The following is a 20,686-nucleotide window of genomic DNA, read 5'->3' as shown; positions in this document are numbered from 1 at the left end:
GTTGAAGAAGTATTCTAAGGGGAAATCTCAGTATGTGAATAAGATCGTGATAGGTGACGAGACGTGACTGTACTATTACGACGTGCCGAATAACATTCAAAAAAACAAAGTTCGGGTCTTTGAAGTTGACGGCACACACGTTTCTGTCAGAAAACCCCCGATCAGTAAAGAAGAAAATGATATAATTCTTCAGGCTTTCCCGGCGATCTAATGACATCTTGGGTTGTCGGGTGTTCTGCCGGATATCAGCGTCGTACTTGCACGATATTTCGGTAGGGTAGCTCGTTACCTCCATCAGGTGCGACCTGAGACTACTCCTCGAGTGGACCTGGTCCAGTATTTATGCCTGTGGTCTTCCCCCCCCCCCCCCCCCCACACCAGGCGTTCCCTCTGTGGTCCGCGCCCGCTCGCTGCGATCCACTCGAGGAGTAGTCTCAGGTCCCACCTGATGAAGGTAACGAGTTACGGTACCGAAATATCGTGCAAGTACGACGCTGATATACGGCAGAACACTCGACAACCCAAATGTCATGAAAATTATAGTTGTTCTTATCAGATCAAGTGGAATTGTGGAGCCTGTTGTTTTGGACACACAGAAGACAGTCACAGCTAATTGGTACTCTGAGCAGTGGCTCAGAGAGTCATCCAGTCTTTGAAGAATCTGCGACCGAAGTAAAGAATGGACACTTGGTTCCTCAATCATGACAACGCTCCAGCTCACCGCAGCGCACCGAATATTACAGTCTAGGCCTTGCTCCTTGTGACTTTGTGCCGTTCCCGCAAGTGAAAATGAAGCTGAAAGGAGTGCAATTTTCAAGTCATAAACCTCCTGAGGGCTTGGGACAACGAGTATGCCTTATGTCTGATGTCAACAACTACCGCCCAGTCTCTCTTCTGACTGCCTCATCCAAAATTCTTGAAAAAGTAATGTATTGTAGAGTAGCTTCACACCTTTGTAAAAATAAAGTTTAAACAAAATGTCAGTTGGGTTTCCAGAAGGGTGTTTCAACGGAAAATGCTATATGTACTTTCACCAATGAAATATTAAATGCTCTGAGTAACCGGAAGTCACCCGTTGGGATTTTTTGTGATCTATCAAAGGCTTTTGAGTGTGTAAATCATGGAATACTTCTAGATAAGCTCAAGTACTGTGGCATGAATGGGACTGTGCTCAAATGGTTTAAATCATACCTAACTGGAAGAGTGCAGAAAGTTGAAATAAACAGTTCACATAATACGCAAAAAATGGTGATATCTCAAACTGGGGAACAATCAAGAATGGGATGCCGCAAGGTTCGGTCTTGGGTCCTCTGCTGTTCTTAATATATATTAATGACTTGGCATTCTATATTCACGAAGATGCAAAGCTGGTACTTTTTGCCGATGATACAAGTATAGCTATCACACCCGACAGACAAGAATTAACTGGTGAAATTGTTGTAAAGGAAGTTTTTCATTTAATCATTAAGTGGTTCTCTGCAAATGGGCTCTCATTAAACTTTGACAAAACACAGTATATACAGTTCCACACAGTAAATGGAATGACACCTTTAATAAATATAGACTTAGATCAGAAATCGGTAGCTAAGGTAGAATATTCAAAATTTCTAGGTGTATGCATTAATGAGGGGTTGAACTGGAAAAAACACACTGAGGATCTGCTGAAACGTTTGAGTTCAGCTACTTATGCTATTAGGGTCATTGCAAATTTTGGCGATATACATCTGAGTAAATTAGCTTACCACGTCTATTATTATTCTCTGCTTTCGTATGGCATCATATTCTGGGGTAACTCATCATTGAGTTAAAGAGTGTTCATTGTACAAAAGCGTGCAATCAGAATAATTGCTGGAGTTCATCGAAGATCATCCTGCAGACACTTATTTAAAGAGCTAGAAATCTTCACTGTAGCCTCACAATATACACTCCAGGAAATGGAAAAAAGAACACATTGACACTGGTGTGTCAGACCCACCATACTTGCTCCGGACACTGCGAGAGGGCTGTACAAGCAATGATCACACGCACGGCACAGCGGACACACCAGGAACCACGGTGTTGGCCGTCGAATGGCGCTAGCTGCGCAGCATTTGTGCACCGCCGCCGTCAGTGTCAGCCAGTTTGCCGTGGCATACGGAGCTCCATCGCAGTCTTTAACACTGGTAGCATGCCGCGACAGCGTGGACGTGAACCATATGTGCAGTTGACGGACTTTGAGCGAGGGCGTATAGTGGGCATGCGGAAGGCCGGGTGGACGTACCGCCGAATTGCTCAACACGTGGGGCGTGAGGTCTCCACAGTACATCGATGTCGTCGCCAGTGGTCGGCGGAAGGTGCACGTGCCCGTCGACCTGGGACCGGACCGCAGCGACGCACGGATGCACGCCAAGACCGTAGGATCCTACGCAGTGCCGTAGGGGACCGCACCGCCACTTCCCAGCAAATTAGGGACACTGTTGCTCCTGGGGTATCGGCGAGGACCATTCGCAACCGTCTCCATGAAGCTGGGCTACGGTCCCGCACATCGTTAGGCCGTCTTCCGCTCACGCCCCAACATCGTGCAGCCCGCCTCCAGTGGTGTCGCGACATGCGTGAATGGAGGGACGAATGGAGACGTGTCGTCTTCAGCGATGAGAGTCGCTTCTGCCTTGGTGCCAATGATGGTCGTATGCGTGTTTGGCGCCGTGCAGGTGAGCGCCACAATGAGGACTGCATACGACCGAGGCACACAGGGCCAACACCGGGCATCATGGTGTGGGGAGCGATCTCCTACACTGGCCGTACACCACTGGTGATCGTCGAGGGGACACTGAATAGTGCACGGTACATCCAAACCGTCATCGAACCCATCGTTCTACCATTCCTAGACCGGCAAGGGAACTTGCTGTTCCAACAGGACAATGCACGTCCGCATGTATCCCGTGCCAACCAACGTGCTCTAGAAGGTGTAAGTCAACTACCCTGGCCAGCAAGATCTCCGGATCTGTCCCCCATTGAGCATGTTTGGGACTGGATGAAGCGTCGTCTCACGCGGTCTGCACGTCCAGCACGAACGCTGGTCCAACTGAGGCGCCAGGTGGAAATGGCATGGCAAGCCGTTCCACAGGACTACATCCAGCATCTCTACGATCGTCTCCATGGGAGAATAGCAGCCTGCATTGCTGCGAAAGGTGGATATACACTGTACTAGTGCCGACATTGTGCATGCTCTGTTGCCTGTGTCTATGTGCCTGTGGTTCTGTCAGTGTGATCATGTGATGTATCTGACCCCAGGAATGTGTCAATAAAGTTTCCCCTTCCTGGGACAATGAATTCACGGTGTTCTTATTTCAATTTCCAGGAGTGTATATATATATATATATATATATATATATATATATATATATATATATATATATATATACACTTAGGAAATTTGTTATTAAGAATCCGATCGAATTCAAAAGTAATAGCAGTGTACATGGCTACAACACTGGGAGAAAGGATGATCTTCACTACTCAAGGTTAAATCTAACTTTGGCTCAGAAGGGGGTAAATTATGCTGCCTCAAAAGTCTTTGGTCACTTACCTAATAACAGCAAAAGTCTGACAGATAGCCATATAGCATTTAAAAGGAAATTAAAAGAATTTCTTAATGGCAACTCCTTCTACTCAGTAGATGAATTTTTGGATATAGTAAGTGGGTAATCTCCCCAATCTCCACATAAAAAAAAATTGAAAATATTAAGTGTCACGTAATATTTTGTGTAATGTAATATCTTGTATAGACACCTTTTATTAACCTGACACTTTTCACATCATTATGAAGTGTCGTATTCATGATCGATGGAACAAGTATTAATCTAATCTAATCTAATCTACTCTGTACAGAAACATGGGAGAATTGGTTTACGGATTGGTTTCTGAGGATGGAGAGGTGAATTTAATGTGGCGGAAATTACTTCGAGAAAATTAAGTAATTAAAACTGTATTGAAAAACTTTCCTAGTATCCTTACATACGTGTACCCATTTCTATAATATGTATGTGTTCATCATTTTACATGCATCATGTCGTATTTTTTTTAATTCATACAAACTCATCACTTGGGAGTATACACTTAGTAACACACATGGAACACATTTCTATACTCCGTCTTGTGCTGACCGCAGGCGCAGTACGTGTACGCTACGGTGGAGCAGGGTGACCTGAGAGGCAGCGTGGAGCAGACGGTGCTGGGGACGACCTACCGGCGATTCCTCGCCATCCCGTTCGCCGAGCCGCCGATCGGAGAGCTGCGGTTCGTGGTAAGTAGTGCGATGCTGTGCGCCCGTGGACATTCATCTTCCATGCACTATAAGCTGTAGAAATAGTCTGTCTGCAAATGACAGATAACTACTGGCGGTTTGTGAAGCAGCAGCTCAATTCATTATACTCACGGAGGCGCAATAAAGTGCTACTGACACGCCTCCGTGCTGAATAAATTCTGCTGATGCATAAGTTTATCTTCCAGTTACAGGACCAGCCATGGTGCCATGCTTGTGACGTACCACTTACAGTGCGCCACATTTTTGTTGTCTGTTTTTCATCTGCTGACAGGAGGGCTCCATACAGTTATCTGTAAACTTCCACTCACTTTGAGATGTCTGCACGAGTGTAAGCTAGGGATGGCTGTTATGACTGAAACAACCGGTTTTCTTTTCATCTCGAGCTTAACCTGACTATTAAACGAATATTCTTTCTTTTTATTAATATTATTTGCAGTAATAAAGACAGACATCTACCAAAGATTGAAAAATTCTAACAGTCTGACATAGATTTTTGCATTACCCATTTCATGATACGCGGAATCAAAATACCAAATAAAACAGATAAATAAAAGAAACTTTGTCCGTCCACCTTTCGCTGCTTTTGTCGAAAAGTAATAAAAGATTGAATACTACTACGGTTTATCAATAGTCTCCCTTTAATTCTGCTCAAAAATTTTGATGCAGTCGAGGATCATACCACTATTTGGGTATTACGAGCAATCACTGTTAAAGGGTCAAAACTGTGGTACCAGAGCTCTATTTTCCGTATTAAATTGCCCTCTCCAATGGCTACAAGCAGATAAAGGCATATTATGTAGACGTAGACAGAACATCAGTTACTTTCGGTTTTAAAATAAACCTTGAAAGAAATATTGTGTCAACAATGACAGACCAGGTGTGTACAAGTTTTGCACGCTACACATGCACGAGCGACGTGTAACATACCATGCCACACAGCAACGCCTAAATTATTGTCTCGGCAGTGCTATAACGATGCTCGTGTCATGTATTTATTGCTCGTCTATAGCTGTCTTCAATGTTCGTAAAACAGCGTAGATTCCTTTTCACATAATAAGCCAATATTTGAAAGCAATGGAAATCTTACGAATAAACTCTTAAAAAAAGTTTTATTTGAAACCTAAAAATTGTAGAACCGTAATCGTGGCAAATTGATATACAGGTATTTTGAATCCAGGTATTAGTAAACAATAAGAAAAACTGTTATACTGAAAAATACCGGTTATTAAGAACTAAAATCGATCGATTTTCCCATCCTTAGTGTAAATTCGGATTTTAAAAGGTTGTGAACACGACTGTTCCCTCAATTGCTATTTAATACAATTTAAATGGTACCGCAGTGGGTGGCTTTTGCCCTTTCCTTCTATAATGGTCAGTCACCCATAAGTATTTGCAATATTATTTGTAGCTAGTTTTGTTTCGCTATTGTTTATTTAACATGTCTTTTTTTCACTAATACAGAAACTTGAGTTTTAACGATGTCAGTAAGTATGCGAGTGAGTGCATACTAAGATTTGCCAGTGAGTAATTATTTCCCATTTTTAATAGGAACCGATCAGCCACAATTCCGAATAATTTTGCCTTATTATTGAAAATCATTTTAGTCTAACGCCATTAATATCCTTTGAATGGATGATCAAGAAAGATTTTATTCACTTTTAAACTTTTAAGACGACAAACAAGAATAACAACGTATACACGGAGGTGGCAAAATGTCACGGGATAGCGATACGTGAGGTAGTGTCATGATCACGAAGTATAAACGCACTGCACTGGCGGAACTGTCATTTGCACTCAGTTGATTGATCTGAAACCGTTACCTATGTGATAATGACCGCATGACAGGAATTAACAGACTTTAAATGCGGAATGGTAGTTGGAGCTAGATGCATGGGAGACTCCGTTAGGGGATTCAATATTCCGAGATGCACAGTGTCAACAGAGTTCTGAGAATACCAAAGTTCATGCATTACCTCTCACCACGGACAAAGCAGTGGCCGACGACCTTCACTTTACAACCGAGAGCAACGGCGCTTGCGTAGAGTTTTCAGTGTTAACAGACAAGCAACACTGCGTGAAACAATAGCAGAAATCAATGTGAGACGTACGACGAACCTATTTGTTAATACTGTGCGGCGTAATTAGGCGTTAATGGGCTACGGCAACAGACGACCGACACCGAAAGCCTTTGCTAATAGTACACAATGGTCTGGGCTGTGTTCACATTGAATGGACTGGGCCGTATGGTCCAACTCAACCGATCGTTGACTGAAAATAGTTCGGCCACTTGGACAAAATACGCAGACATTTATGGACTTCATGTTCCCAAACAACGATGTCTTGCACTTGGCCATAGTAATTAGTTTGAAGAACATTCTGGACAGTTCAAGCGAATGATTCAGCCACCCAGATCGCCCGACATGACTCCCATCGGACATTTATTGGTCGTAATTGAGAGATCAGTTCGCGCACAACATCCTGCACCGGCAACACTTTCGCAGTTAGGGGCCGCTATAGAGGCAGCATGGCTCAACATTTCTTCAGAGGACTTCCAACTACATAATATTAGGAGGTATTCCATTACTGTTGTCACTTCTGCGTATTTCGGACACCTTCAGCCTAAGCAACTACAACAACAACTGGAATAATATTTCGAAAAATGAAGTTATTACTAAAACTACATCTTCATCATTTATGTTTAAGTGCTGAGGACTCTGTACACAACTACACATTCAAATTATAATATTCCAACCATAGAAGTACATCGAAAAAAATGAGCTGCTAAACCTTTGCATAGGGGCACTTTATCCTCTCCATTGTCATTTCTCACTCCTCCCAATGTGTGTTGACATTTAGAAGAGAAACTTCGTCGTTGTGATTTGTCTGCTGTAGGTCTCCTTTTCCTGGCCCTATCCTGCATCATTACAGAACAGGTATTTCATCTGGATTTAGCCACGATAGCGGTAAAGGGTGGCAAGATGCCCATTCCGCCGCCAACTCTCTGTCTCTCAGCATCCACCGTGGGAGGAATTTTTTGTACCCCATCGGTATGCAACTGAGACAGAACGTGAGTACCAGCCAATACTCACCTGGTCGGATGTGGGAAGCATCCTAAAAAGCACGGACCTCGTCGTTAATCCTCCATATGCATTCAATACAGAGCCAATGCTAGCTGATTGAAACTGACATGACGAGATGAAAAGCTTTAGTCTTATAGGGATTCGAACCTATCACCTGTCATCATTGAATTCTAATCACGAATAGACATTAAAACTCAATTATTTCAATAGAAGCGGCATGTACGCATGTCGGAGAATAATCGTCGCTGAGTACACAAGAAGTAACGTTGACTATCAAATTCTTTTTCACCAGTAATTAAGAGTGGCGTGTTTGAAGTTGAAATGATTAGACGGAGAATTCTTTGTCCGACTGTGGATTGAAGCCGGTACCAATCATCATTGTTGGAAACGCACGGGGAGTTGATAAAAATCATAACAATTTGTCACCAGTAGTTTGATCTGTGCGTGCTACAACTGGAACTGACGCGAATGAAATTTCATGCCACTCCAGGATTCGAACCAAGACATGCGTTCTTCATCCAGTCCTTGAGGAGTTCGCAATCTTGAGGGAACAACGAGGTCCGACACGTATTCCTCTCCTGTGCCAACTCTTCATCTCAGAGTAGCACTTGCAACCTATGTTCTCAATTATTTGCTGGTTGTATACGAATCTCTGTTTTCCTCTAGAGTTTTTACCTGTCCGTTTTTCTTGTCAGTATTTTTCATACATCCCTTTCCTCACCGATCCTGCGGAGGACCTCCGCATAGCTTATCTTATCAGTCCACTTGATTTTCAATATTTTTCTACAGCTCTAAATCTCAAATACTGTGATCGTCTTCCGTTCCGGTTTTCCCACAGTCCTTATTTCATTAACATACAATGCGGTGCTCCAAATGTACATTCTCAGAAATTTCTCCCTCAAATTAAGACCTGTGTTGGATACTACTAGACCTCTCTTAGGCAGGAACATCCTCTCTGTCACTGTTTATCTACTTTTTATGTTTTATGTCCTCCTTGCTTCACCCTTCATCTCCTTGCTCCACCATTCATTGGTTATTTTGTAGCTTAGATAGAAGAATTACTGTATTTCATCTACTTTGTTATCACCAGTCCTGATGATAAGTTTCTCGCTGTCCTCATTTAGGCTACTTCTCATACCTTATTTCTTCGATTTACTCTCAATCCGTATTCTGTACTCATTAGACTGTTCATTCCATTCAACAAACCTTGTAATGCCTTTTCAACTTCACTAAGGATAGCAAAGCCGTTAGCGAAATTTAATCCATCTCTTGAACCTTTCTTTTATTTCCGGCATTGCATCTACGACGTATGAATTGAACAGCAGGGCGAAAGAGTATATCCCTGCATTATGCCCTTTTTAATCCATGCAATTGGTTCTTGGTCTTCCTCTCTTATTGTTAGTTCTTGGTTCTTGTACTTATTGTAACTACTCGCCTTCCTCTATTGCTCAGGGTTACAAATATCTTGCTCCTCTTCTAAAGCTAAACTGATCGTCATCTCGCATATCCTCAATATTCTTAACTATTCTCCTGTATATTATTCTTGTCAGCAATTCGGATGCATGAGCTGTTAACCTGATCCTGTGAAAATTCTCGCACTTGTCAGCTCTTACAGTCTTCGTAAATCTGTGGATGATATTTTTCCGAAAGTCAGATGGTATATCGCCAGATTTATATATTCTACACACCAACGTAAATAATCGTTTTATTGCAACTTCCCCTTCATTTTAGAAATTCCGATGGAATGTTGTCTATCCCTTCTGCTTTATTGATCTTAAGTGTTCCAAAGCTCTTTTAAATTCTGATTATTATACTGGACTCCCTATCTCTTCCCTGTCGACTCTTGTTTCTTCATCTGTCATGTCATTGGATAGCCCTTCCTCTCATAGAGGACTCCAGTGTACTACAATTTCCACGTATTCGCTATCTCTTCTACTTTTCATGTATCCATTTCTCCTTAGCTTCCCTGCACTTCCTCTTAATTTCTTTACTAAGGGATTTTTGTTTCTGTGTTCCTCAATTTCCCTGAACATTTTTGCACTTGCTTCTTTTGTCGAGCAGCTGAAGTATTTCTTCTGTTTCCCATGGTTTCTTCGCAGTTGTCTTCCTTGTACCTATGTTTTTTTCTCAAACTTCCGTGACCCCCATTTTAGAGACGTCTCTTCTTCTTCAACTGAACTGCCTACTGAGCTGTTCCTTATCTCAGTATGTATAGTCTCAGAGAACTTCAAGCGTATCTCTTTATTCCTTAGTAAGTCACTATCAAATTTCTTTGCGCATTTATTTTTCCTGACAAGTCTCTTAAATTTCAGTCTACTCTTCATCATTACCAAAGTGTGGTGTGAGTCTATGTGTGGCCTTGAGTACGCCTTACAGTCCAGTATCTGATTTCGGAATCTCTGCCTTACCTTGATGGAATCTGACTGAAATCTTCCCGCATCTCCCATCCCCTTCGAAGAGTACCTCCTCCTCTTGTGATTCTTGAACCAAGTATTCGCTATTACTAGCTAAAATTGAATTAGTCTTTCTTGTCTCTCATCTTCACTGCAAACGCATATTCCCCCATAACCCATTCCTGAACTCGTTCTCTACAACCGCATTTCAATAATTCACGATTATTAGATTTTCATGTCATTGTACGTACTGAACTACGTGTTTAATATCCTCATATACTTTTTCTATTTCTTGATCTTGTGCTTGCGACGTCGACATGTATATCTGAATTATTGTTGTCTCTGTTAGTTTGCTGTCGATTATGATCACAAAATTGTTCACAGTAATTCTCTCTCTCTCTCTCCTTTTTTCCTATTCATAGCGAACCCTACTGCCGTTACGCCACTTTTGCTGCTGTTGATATTACCCAATACTCTTCTGACTACAGCTCATTGTCTTCTTTCCATTTCACTTCACATTCACCAACTATTCCCTTTTAAAGTTTTATAGCTTCCCTACCACGTTCAAACTTCTGACATTCCACTCACCGACGCGTCGAACGTTATCCTTTCGTTGGTTATTCGGGCACAGGGTGGGGTTGCCAAGTTCAGATAGAATAAGAAGCAGGTACCCGCTGACATTAAATGACGATTCGCTAATTAATAAAAGTAAATGAATAAATAAAAAGCTTCTCTTGGAAGAAAACAGACTCGTGACACAGTTTCCACCTGGTGGAACTACCGCCTCTTTCATGGCCCGATTACACCGACTCTCCACCCGATTAGTAGCAAAGGGATGTCATGTTTAATGTGCATTTGGAACCACTGTGCATACCCTACATTGTTCATCTTGGATTACCAGAGGTGAAGACGGTCTGTTTGTGCTTGTTAAAAGAGGTGAATCGACTCCGGACATTCAGCATTCCAACAGACCACCAACGTTGGCAGAGGACTGGTTCTTGAGTGAGTAGGAAAGATGGATGCTTCACACGAAAAGAGACTTCTATTTCTCTTGAAGTTGACTACAAAGAGTTCGCTGCATTCATTTCCTTGTTCTTCCACAGCGATATTCACTAGGTGTCTACCCAATTCGTGTTTCGGGCTCGATTTTTAATCACTGAGATAAAGCCACATAGCACCTTGCTGCACGAACTGGCCACACAACAGAATGGGAGAATTTTTGCTGGAGGATTTACTCTCCACTTGGAATCTTCTTTTTTTTATTATGGTTTTAGGGTGCAAAACTGATGCGGTCATAAGCGCCCATTCTGTGGCTTAGTGAAGGGTAAAATACAGAAATTTATATCAGCAGCAATGGGAGCAAAACTCAAGGAGGAGGGAAACTAAAAACTGAAAAAAATCTTAGAAAACTGGTATTGAATGGGGGTTGTTTTCCCCGTAAAGCGCTCCAAAGGACCAATATCATCTCACTAACACTGATAAATTCAAGGACGCGATCGGCTGAGCGCGCGCCATCCGCTAAAAGGGAAGATATATCAGGCAACCGCTATAAACGGGAGCGTAGCGGATTGAAATAGGGGCACTGAAGTAAAAGGTGTTTCGCCGTCCACGATTGAGGTCAGTGGGTTCAAAGCGGGGGAGGATCGCCACTTCAAAGATGTCGATGGATAAAAAGACAGTGCCCAATCCGGAGTCTACTTAAAATTGCCTCTTCTCAACGACGATGCCAGGAGGAAGAGGTCCAAGCACACTCTCATCTTTATGTTCTTAAACTCTAATTCAACTCACCTTATTACATACATAAGGGCTTAGTTCCATTTTTTAAGGCACCATATTACGTGAACAGTACTGCTGTATGTAATCCACGAGGGCAAAGTTTAGCTAAACCCTGGACGAGTGCAAGTAGAACTCGCTCTCTGAGGATTCCGTACAAGCTTGATTCTGTGTATACAGAATAATAATAATAATAATAATAATAATAATTTCGTGTCGCTCAATGCCCTGGTGCAACTCTTTCAATTAGGCGCCCATGTTTTGTTACTTTTATTTTTTTAGTTTTTTCTTTATATTTTTGTTTATCCACCTCTTTCCTCCCCTTCAACCTTTCTTTATGCTCACCATGAGCGCTTTCGTCGGCCTGCTTCTTTACCATTATTATTGCCATACCTATAACCGAAGTGCCTTGAATGAACTAATTAAATGATGCCTTCTTAAAGTAGAGAATAATGTCTTCCCTGTGGGGAACGAAAGATAAATGGCCACTACATGAATAAAATGTGGCAGGTGTAATGATAAAACAAATAAGAATCTGTTGTTTGAAAAGGTAATTAACTACACTTTCTAAGATGACAACAACAGTTCGCGACTTGTGTGTACCTAAATTAATCCAGTTATCCAGTCAGGGAAAGAGGACCTAAGTTCGACGTGGACACTTCACATCGTTGAGAGGTGAAGCCTAGGTTAGAACGAAGTCTCAGAAACCGGTGATCTGACCGAGAGTCGACCTCACCTCCTGCCCGTCTGCGGACTGGCGGATTACTGCTTTGCTCGGCATTTAGATGTTTAATAACTTTATATACTCGTAATGTTTCATTGGAAACAGTGTCTGTCGATGGTGTAACGTAAATAGAGCCCTAAGTAGTTAAGTACAACATAAGCACGACAGGTGTTTTTAAAGGAGCTGACTAAACGGCAAAACAGGAGCAAGTGAAGTCATCGTTGACCATTGTAAGTGTAATGCAGTCTCAAGATAATACCATGATAAAATGGATCAAATTGAACTATAGATTAATAATCAGTGAGCTTTAAATAACCAATCTTCGTACAAGACCATCTGAAGCATTTGCTGTTGTCATTGTGCCACAACAAAGTTGAAAACGCCACCACACAGATCAATCGTGACCTCTTCGCACTTTTTCTGCCATCAGTGTTCACTTATTAAGCATTATTGTGAAAGACGTCAGCTGATTTGAGTACATCATTCGTTAGAGAATAGCCAATCAATTAGATACGGTCTTTCATCGTTTTCATATTTCGTCTTTATCACTTTTTACTCAGACTAATGCTTGTGACAAGTGATCTACGGTTTTGTGTTTCATTTTCATTCTGACTCTCCGTTTATAATCAGCAGATACTATTTCATCAACAATCTCTATCTGGCATGAAATCCATTCTGTTAGTTCGGCTGTGGGCTGTGGGCTTCAAGCTTAGAAACTAAGGGCTGAACAATACGATGTGGAGGACAATAGCAGGAGTCGAGTGGGGGGGGGGGGGGGGGGATCGGAGAACACGGAGAGAATTAGTGGCAGAGAAAATCAGAACATCAGACTTCTCCGTCTTGTCGTGCATTATTTGGGGCACGTTGGTGGAACGATCTTTCCTGCAGAATTTGTGGGCGTGTACTTCCATTGCTTGTTGTAAGTTTCTGGTAGAAGTTTGGAGGTAGTTCGGGAGAGTCTGTCCGTTAAAACGGGTGAACCAGAGATTCATAGTGTTCGCTTTTGACGCGAGCCGTCTTGTTGCGTCAGCAAGGTACTGTGGCTAGCCGGAAGATTCGCCAGAATGTGCGAACTCTCGCGGGTGTAGTGGAGCAAGCGAGGCAGCTGAAGAAGGAACGAGTTACAGGCTGGCCGCGTTGAAGGTGCTGTTGACGGGTGAGGACATGCTGTGCCTCTGTACCATGGGGTCATGACGGTGAGATGCAATGGAACTGCTTGCTAGCGTACCGATTGTTTGTTAGTGATCAGAGCTGGTTAGTAGTTCCAGTTCAGTGTACGAAGCACTTTCCTGAGAGTGTTTGGCACGTGTGTCTTAACCTAGCTTCTTTATAGCACTCTGTTTTAGGTCGAACATTGGATTCGTTTGTTTCAGTGACTAAGTGGCGTCCACTTTTTTATAGCCATGCTCTTGCTTGTCCCGTGCAAATAGGTTCGAGAAGTTTTAAGATTATCAGAGTCGTGAATTTCAGTGAATAACTAATAACTTTACCTCTGTTTCTTTGCTTTGAGCAATGCTTATCTCTGTTGGAGAATGATGGATCATGCACATGCTTATAAAATTAATTCCCTTGTTCCCGTAGAGGTGCCCCCATGCTGATCGCTTCGACATGCTGATCACTTCAAGTGCTAAGTTATTGTCAAGTGCGCATTTCGTATGCTCAGCATCTTTTAAGAACATTACTTGTTACCCAATTAATCTTTCTGCGTGTAGAAAGCAGCTGTAATAAATCGAAAGTTTTAATTCAATCTTTTACTTCAAGCACCACAGGTCATTTTCAGATTACAGCACATGATCTAAGAAATGTATTTGAGATAGGCTAAATATTGGGCTCGTCTCAATAAGGGGATTCTGTTCTACTTGTTTCCGTTACATTATAATAAAGAACCTGTTTTACTTGTTTTCAGGGCAGAAATTCCTCCTAGTTCCATTAATCATAGTGCGGCCGTTGGCCTCGTTTGGTACGACAATTGTATCAGTGAATGCGATAAAAAAGACAATAGGGATTAGTAGTTAAAAGTATTAAAGTCTCATTATTCCCTATTGTAGACCCGAAACACAGATTAAAACCGCTAGTTTACCAACAGATCAATCAATGCTACCACAAATGAAAACACTGCCGGCACTTTATAATTGTATAATTATCATATATTGAAACGTAAGACAATTTATAATATACTGCAGAAATACAAGATACGTCTGGAACGTGCAGTAGTCTTTGTGCTACAACAAAATTGAGAATACCACAACACAGTTCAATTTTGTCCACTTTCCTCTGTTTCAGATATCAATGTTCAGTTGAGACGTATTATTTCAGAAAGCTGCCCAGCATCTTCCTTGATAGGTTGCGCGAGCAGGTTCGTATGTAACTGTATTGGATAATTTTTCACACCTTGATTAGGTTTCGGGTAGTTTACGTAAACGAAACGACACAGCGTCTGAGACGAATTAGTACAGTGTATTTTGAATAGTAGAACCGTGAATTCTTCAATTGTAACAGTATGAAAGCTTTTTCAACAAGAAACAGACGACCTGTAGGAAATTGTAAACGGCCGTTCCTGCGACACAGAACTGCGTCACGCTGGTTCTGACGTCCCGCAAAAACAGCCGGCAGACCAACCGGAGCACCTCCACCACCACCTCCACAGACTGCACCACCAGCCATGGCAGCACTATCAACGGGTTCCAGAGGACAGCAGCAACCAGCAGCAGGTGGTTCTCTAGGTTCAAGATAGCCAGCGACAGTCTTAGGTACCGCTCTGTCTCTGGGCTCACCAGTCTGGGCCGCCGCTCGCCATCCGCAGCCCTGCCGGCTCCGGCCGCCCCTTCCGTTTCCTGCGCACCGCTTTGCGTAACTTCCTGTACATCCGACAGCGCACACATCGCACTTATCATGCCAAACGCCGCCAGCGCCACGACACCCAGCGGCGTCCCCATGTAGTCCAGGAAGCACAGCCTCCAGTACAGCGGACCGCCGCTCCTCATGACCGGCCTCTGGAAAAGACTGTGGCTCCACTTCCTCAACATTGTCCAACAAGACTGTTGCGAATGCTGCTCGACAGACTCGACTTCTGCCGCTGCTGTTCAGCAGATGCGAATTCGACTGCCTCGACTCCTATTTGGCGTGACAAAGACGAGAGACTAGCGAATCACGTTACCGAGCGACTGCAACAATACCTTTAGCGACGTTGAAAGTGTGACATTTCGTTGATTGTACAGTCGCTGACAAAAATTGCTAGTCCCCTCCCATGATCGTTATGCTCAAACGCATATGTTTACTGCCTGTTACAGAGCATAAAATCAGGGTCGAAAGATTACATCGTTTTCAATCCTTGCACTTCATTCTTGGTCATACCTCTTACTGTTCCTTCATGGTTCTTGGTATATTATGTATTACTCTTCTTTCCTTATAGCTTGCCTCTATTATTCTCAGAATTGCCAACATCTTTGCACCTTATAAACAGCATCGTCAGAATTGTCTCCCTTGTGACCTTACCTTTCTTGAAGCCAAACTGGCCGTCATCTACGTCATCCTCAATTTTGTTTTCTAATAGTATGCATGTACAGAAAGCAGATGGTAGTTACAAGAGTCGAGGAACATGAAAGGGAAGCAGTGGTTGGGAAGGAAGTGAGACAGGGTTGTAGCCTCTCCCCGATGCTATTCAGTCCGTATATTGAGCTAGCAGTAAAGGAAACAAAAGAAAAATTCGGAGTAGGTATTAAAATCCATGGCGAACAAATAAAACCGTTGAGGTTCACCGATGACATTGTAATTCTGTCAGAGACAGCAAAGGTCTTGGAAGAGCAGTTGAACGGAATGGACAGTGTCTTGAAAGGGGGGTACAAGCTGAACATCGACAAAAGCAAAACAAGGATAATGGAATATAGTCGAATTAAGTCGGGCGATGCTGAGGGAATTAGATTAGGAAATGAGACAAAGTACTAAACGAGTTTTGCTATTTGGGGAGCAAAATAACTGATGATGGTCGAAGTAGAGAGGATATAAAATGCAGACTGGCAATGGCAAGGAAAGCGTTTCTGATGAATAGAAATTTGTTAACATCGATATAGATTTAAGTGTCAGGAAGTGGTTTCTGAAAGTATTTGTATGGAGTGTAGCCATGTATGGAAGTGAAACATAGGTGATAAATACTTTAGACAAGAAGAGAATAGAAGCTTTCGAAATGAGGTGTTATAGAAGAATGCTGAAGATTAGATGGGTAGACCTTCTAAAACGGTGCAGATTACTGGTTCAAATAGCTCTGAGCACTATGGGACTTAACATCTATGGTCATCAGTCACCTAGAACTTAGAACTACTTAAACCTAACTAACCTAAGTACAGCACACAACACCCAATCATCACGAGGCAGAGAAAATCCCTGACCCCGCCGGGAATCGAACCCGGGAACCCAGGCGTGGGAAGCGAGAACGCTACCGCACGACCACGAGCTGCGGACACATAACTAATGAGGAGATATTGAATAGAATTGGGGAGAAGAGGAGTTTGTGGCACAACTTGACTAGAAGAAGGGATCGGTTGGTAGGACACGTTCTGAGGCATCAAGGGATCACCAATTTAGTGCTGGAGGGCAGCGTAAAGGGTAAAAATCATAGAGGGAGACCAAGAGATGAATACACTAAGCATATTCAGAAGGATGTAGGCTGCAGTAGGTACTGGGAGATGAAGAAGCTTGCACAGGATAGATTAGCATGGAGAGCTGCATCAAACCAGTCTCAGGACTGAAGACCACGACAAAAACTACAATAGTCTGCATATTATTCTTGTCACGAACTTGGATGCACTAGCTTTTAACCTGATTTCTCGACAATTCTCTGACTTACCGTCTCTTGAAATGTTTAGAATCGAGTGGATGTTGCTTTTCTGAAAGTCAGATGATATATCGCCAGACTCATACACACCAACGTGAATTGTCGTTTTGTTGCAACTTCCCTCAATCGTTTTAGAAATTCTGATGGAATGTTATCTATCCCTTCTGCCTTTTTTGACTTCTTAAGCTCTTTTAAATTCAGATTCTAGTACTGGATTCCCTATCTCTTTCCTGTCGACTACTGTTTCTTCTTCTATCACATGGTCACACAAGTCTTCCCCCTCATGGAAGCTTTCAATGGACTCTTTCCGCCTATCTGCTCTCTCTTCTGCATTAAATAGTTACTATCCTTACTTTTCATGTTATCGGGGGTTATTTTGACATTAATACGTGGTGAGTCAGTCCTTCCGACAATCATTTGCTCTATTTCCTCACATTTTTCATGCCGCCATTTCGCCTCAGTTTCCCTGCACTTCCTAATTATTTCATTCCTAAGCGACTTGTTATTATGTGTACCTGAATTTCTCTGGACATCTTTGTAATTTCAACTTTCATCGATCATGTGAAGTAGTTCTTCTGTTACCCATGGTTTCTTCGCTGTTACCTTCTTTGTAAGTATGTTTTCCTTCCCAACTTCTGTGATTACCCATTTTAGAGACGTTCACTCTTTTCCAGCTGAACTACTTATTGAGATATTCCTCATCGCAGTATGTACAGCATCGGAGAACTTCAAGCGTCTCACTTGATTTCTTTGTAGTTAAGTAATCCACTTCTTTGTGCACTGATTCGTCTTCACTAGTTTCCTGAACTTCTGCCTACTATTCAACACTTCTACATTTTGATCTGACTCTAGATCTGCTCCTGGGTAAGTCTAGCAAACCAGTATCTGGTTTGGGAATCCCTGTCTGACAATGAAGTAATCTAATTGAAATCTTCCTGTGTCTCCTACCCTTTTCCAAGTGTACCTCCTCCTCTTGTTATTCTAGAACAGATTACTCACTGAAATTTGTTGCAGAGCTCCATTAGCCTTTCTCCTCTTTCATTACCACTACCAAGTGAGACAATCCCAATAAACTGGGTGTTCTGGACGGGGAGAAACTAAAATCCACACATCGGGAAAAAGAAGTAAAAAATAACACACAGGGAATGTAAAAATGACAATAACAGAAAACGTGGAGAAACGGACAGCAAATTCCTAACAGAAAAACTACAAAAGCAACAAACACTAAAATCAATAATTAGGATTGACTGATATAGCGTTTTTGCAGCAGGTGAGTGAAGTAGCTTCTTATAGGAAGTCTGCATTTCGTATTATTCTCCGACATACTATGAAGAAGAAAAGCAGCTTGTAAACTGTAACTACAACTGACGTGTATGGGTTTATTCTAGTTATGGGTTCTGGCCATAAAATGTTTTAACATGAGTGTGTGTGATGTCCTTAGGTTGGTTAGTTTTAAGTATTTTTAAGTTCTAGGGGACTGATGACCAAAGAAGTTAGGCCCCATAGTGCTCAGAGCCATTTTTGAAGAAACGCTAAAGGAAAGTACAGCACAACACATTTCAAAAACACACAAGTCGTATACTCGTGATCAACAACTATGTTTCACATATACAGGTCAGATCTACATGTTGTTATGGCTGTTGTTGTGGTCTTCAGTCCAGAGACTGGTTTGATGCAAGTCTTCATGCTACTCTATCCTGTGCAAGCTTCTTCATCTCCGAGTACCTACTGCAACCTACTTCCTTCTGAATCTGTTTAGTGTATTTCATCTCTTGGTCTCCCTCTACGATTTTTACCCTCCATGCTGCCCTCCAATACTAAATTGGTGATCCCTTGATATCTCAGAAGATGTCCTACCAACCGATCCCTTCTTCTGGTCAAGTTGTGCCACAAACTTCTCTTCTGCCCAATTCTATTCAATACCTCCTCATTAGTTATGTGATCTACCCATCTGATCTTCAGCATTCTTCTGTAGCACCACATTTCGAAAACTTCTTCTCTCTTTTTGTAGAAACTATTTATCGTCCACGTTTCACTTCCATGCATGGCTACACTCCATACAAATACATTCAGAAACGACTTCCTGACACTTAAATCTATACTCGATGTTAATAAATTTCTCTTCTTCAGAAACGCTTTCCTTGCCATTGTCAGTCCACATTATATATCATCTCTACTTCGACCATCATTAGTTATTTCGCTCCCCAAATAGCAGAACACATTTACTACTTTAAGCGTCTCATTTCCTAATCTAATTCCCGCAGCATAACCCGACTTAATTCGACTACATTCCATTATCCTCGTTTTGCTTTTGTTGATGTTCATCTTACATCCTCCTTTCAAGACACTGTCCATTCCGTTCAGCTGCTCTTCCAGGTCCTTTGCTGTCTCTGACAGAACTACAATGTCATCGGCGAACCTCAAAGTCTTTATTTCTTCTCCATGGGTTTTAATGCCTACTCCGAATTTTTCTTTTCTTTCCTTTACATCGGGGATAGGCTAAAACCCTGTCTCACTCTCTTCCAAACCACTGCTTCCCTTTCATGCCCATGGGTTGTTATATTGCCATCTAGTTTCTGTACAAATTGTAAATAGCCTTTCTCTCCCTGTATTTGACCCCTGTCACCTTCAGAATCAGAAAGAGAGTATTCCAGTCAGCTTTGGTAAAAGCTTTCTCCAAGTCTACAAGTGCTAGAAACGTAGGTTTGCCTTTCCTTAATCTATTTTGTAAGATATGCCGTAGGGTTAGTATTGCCTCACGTGTTCCAACATTTCTACGGAATCAAAACTGATCTTCCCCGAGGTCGGCTTCTACCAGTTTTTCCATTCATCTGTAAAGAATTCGTGTTGGTATTTTGCAGCCATGGCTTATTAAACTGATACTTCGGTAATTTTCACATCTGTCAACACCTGCTTTCTTTGGGATTGGAATCATTACATTCTTCTTGAAGTCTGAGGGTATTTCACCTGTCTCATGCATCTTGCTCACTAAATGATAAGAGTCTCATTAGGCCTGGCTCTCCCAAGTCTGTCAGTAGTTCTAATGGAATGTTGTATATTCCTGGGGCCTTGTTTCGACTGAGGTCTTGCAGTGGTCTGTCAAACGCTTCACGCAGTATCATATCTCCTAGTTCATCTTCAGCTACATTCTCTTCCAGTTCCATAATATTGTCCTCAAGTACATCGCCCTTGTATAGAACCTCTATATACTCCTTCCAGCTTTCTGCTTTCCCTTCTATGCTTAGAACTGGGTTTACATCTGAGCTCTTGATATTCATGCAAGTGGTTTTCTTTTTTCCAAAGGTCTCTTTAATTTTCCTGTAGGAAGTATCTATCTTACCCCTAGTGACATGCACCTCTACATCCTTACATTTGTCCTCTAGCCACCTCTGCTTAGCCATTTTGCACTTGCTGTCGATCTCATTTTTGAGACGTTTCTATTCCTTTGTGCCTGCTTCATTTACTGCATTTTTGTATTTTCTCTTTTCATCAATGAAATTCAATATCTCTTCTGCTACCCAAGGGTTTATACTAGCTCTCGTCTTTTTACCTACTTGATCCTCTGCTGCCTTCACTATT

The 20,686-nt window shown here is 42.2% G+C and overlaps 1 protein-coding gene across 1 annotated transcript in view; it reads right to left on the bottom strand.

Annotated features, from left to right (window-relative positions):
• Window positions 1–15,260, bottom strand: part of LOC126413001 (venom carboxylesterase-6-like) — a 142,163-nt gene extending 126,903 nt beyond the window's left edge. The window contains exon 1 of the mRNA XM_050082894.1: window positions 14,868–15,260. Coding sequence (XP_049938851.1) covers window positions 14,868–15,260 — 393 coding nt within the window. The remainder of the gene's footprint in view (window positions 1–14,867) is intronic.
• Window positions 15,261–20,686: the final 5,426 nt, after the last annotated feature.

The sequence above is a fragment of the Schistocerca serialis genome, chromosome 7 (assembly GCF_023864345.2).
Source record: "Schistocerca serialis cubense isolate TAMUIC-IGC-003099 chromosome 7, iqSchSeri2.2, whole genome shotgun sequence".
NCBI classification, from domain to species: Eukaryota; Metazoa; Arthropoda; class Insecta; order Orthoptera; family Acrididae; genus Schistocerca; species Schistocerca serialis.
Note: the sequence above shows the minus strand (reverse complement) of the source record. Positions and strands in the feature narration are given on the sequence as shown.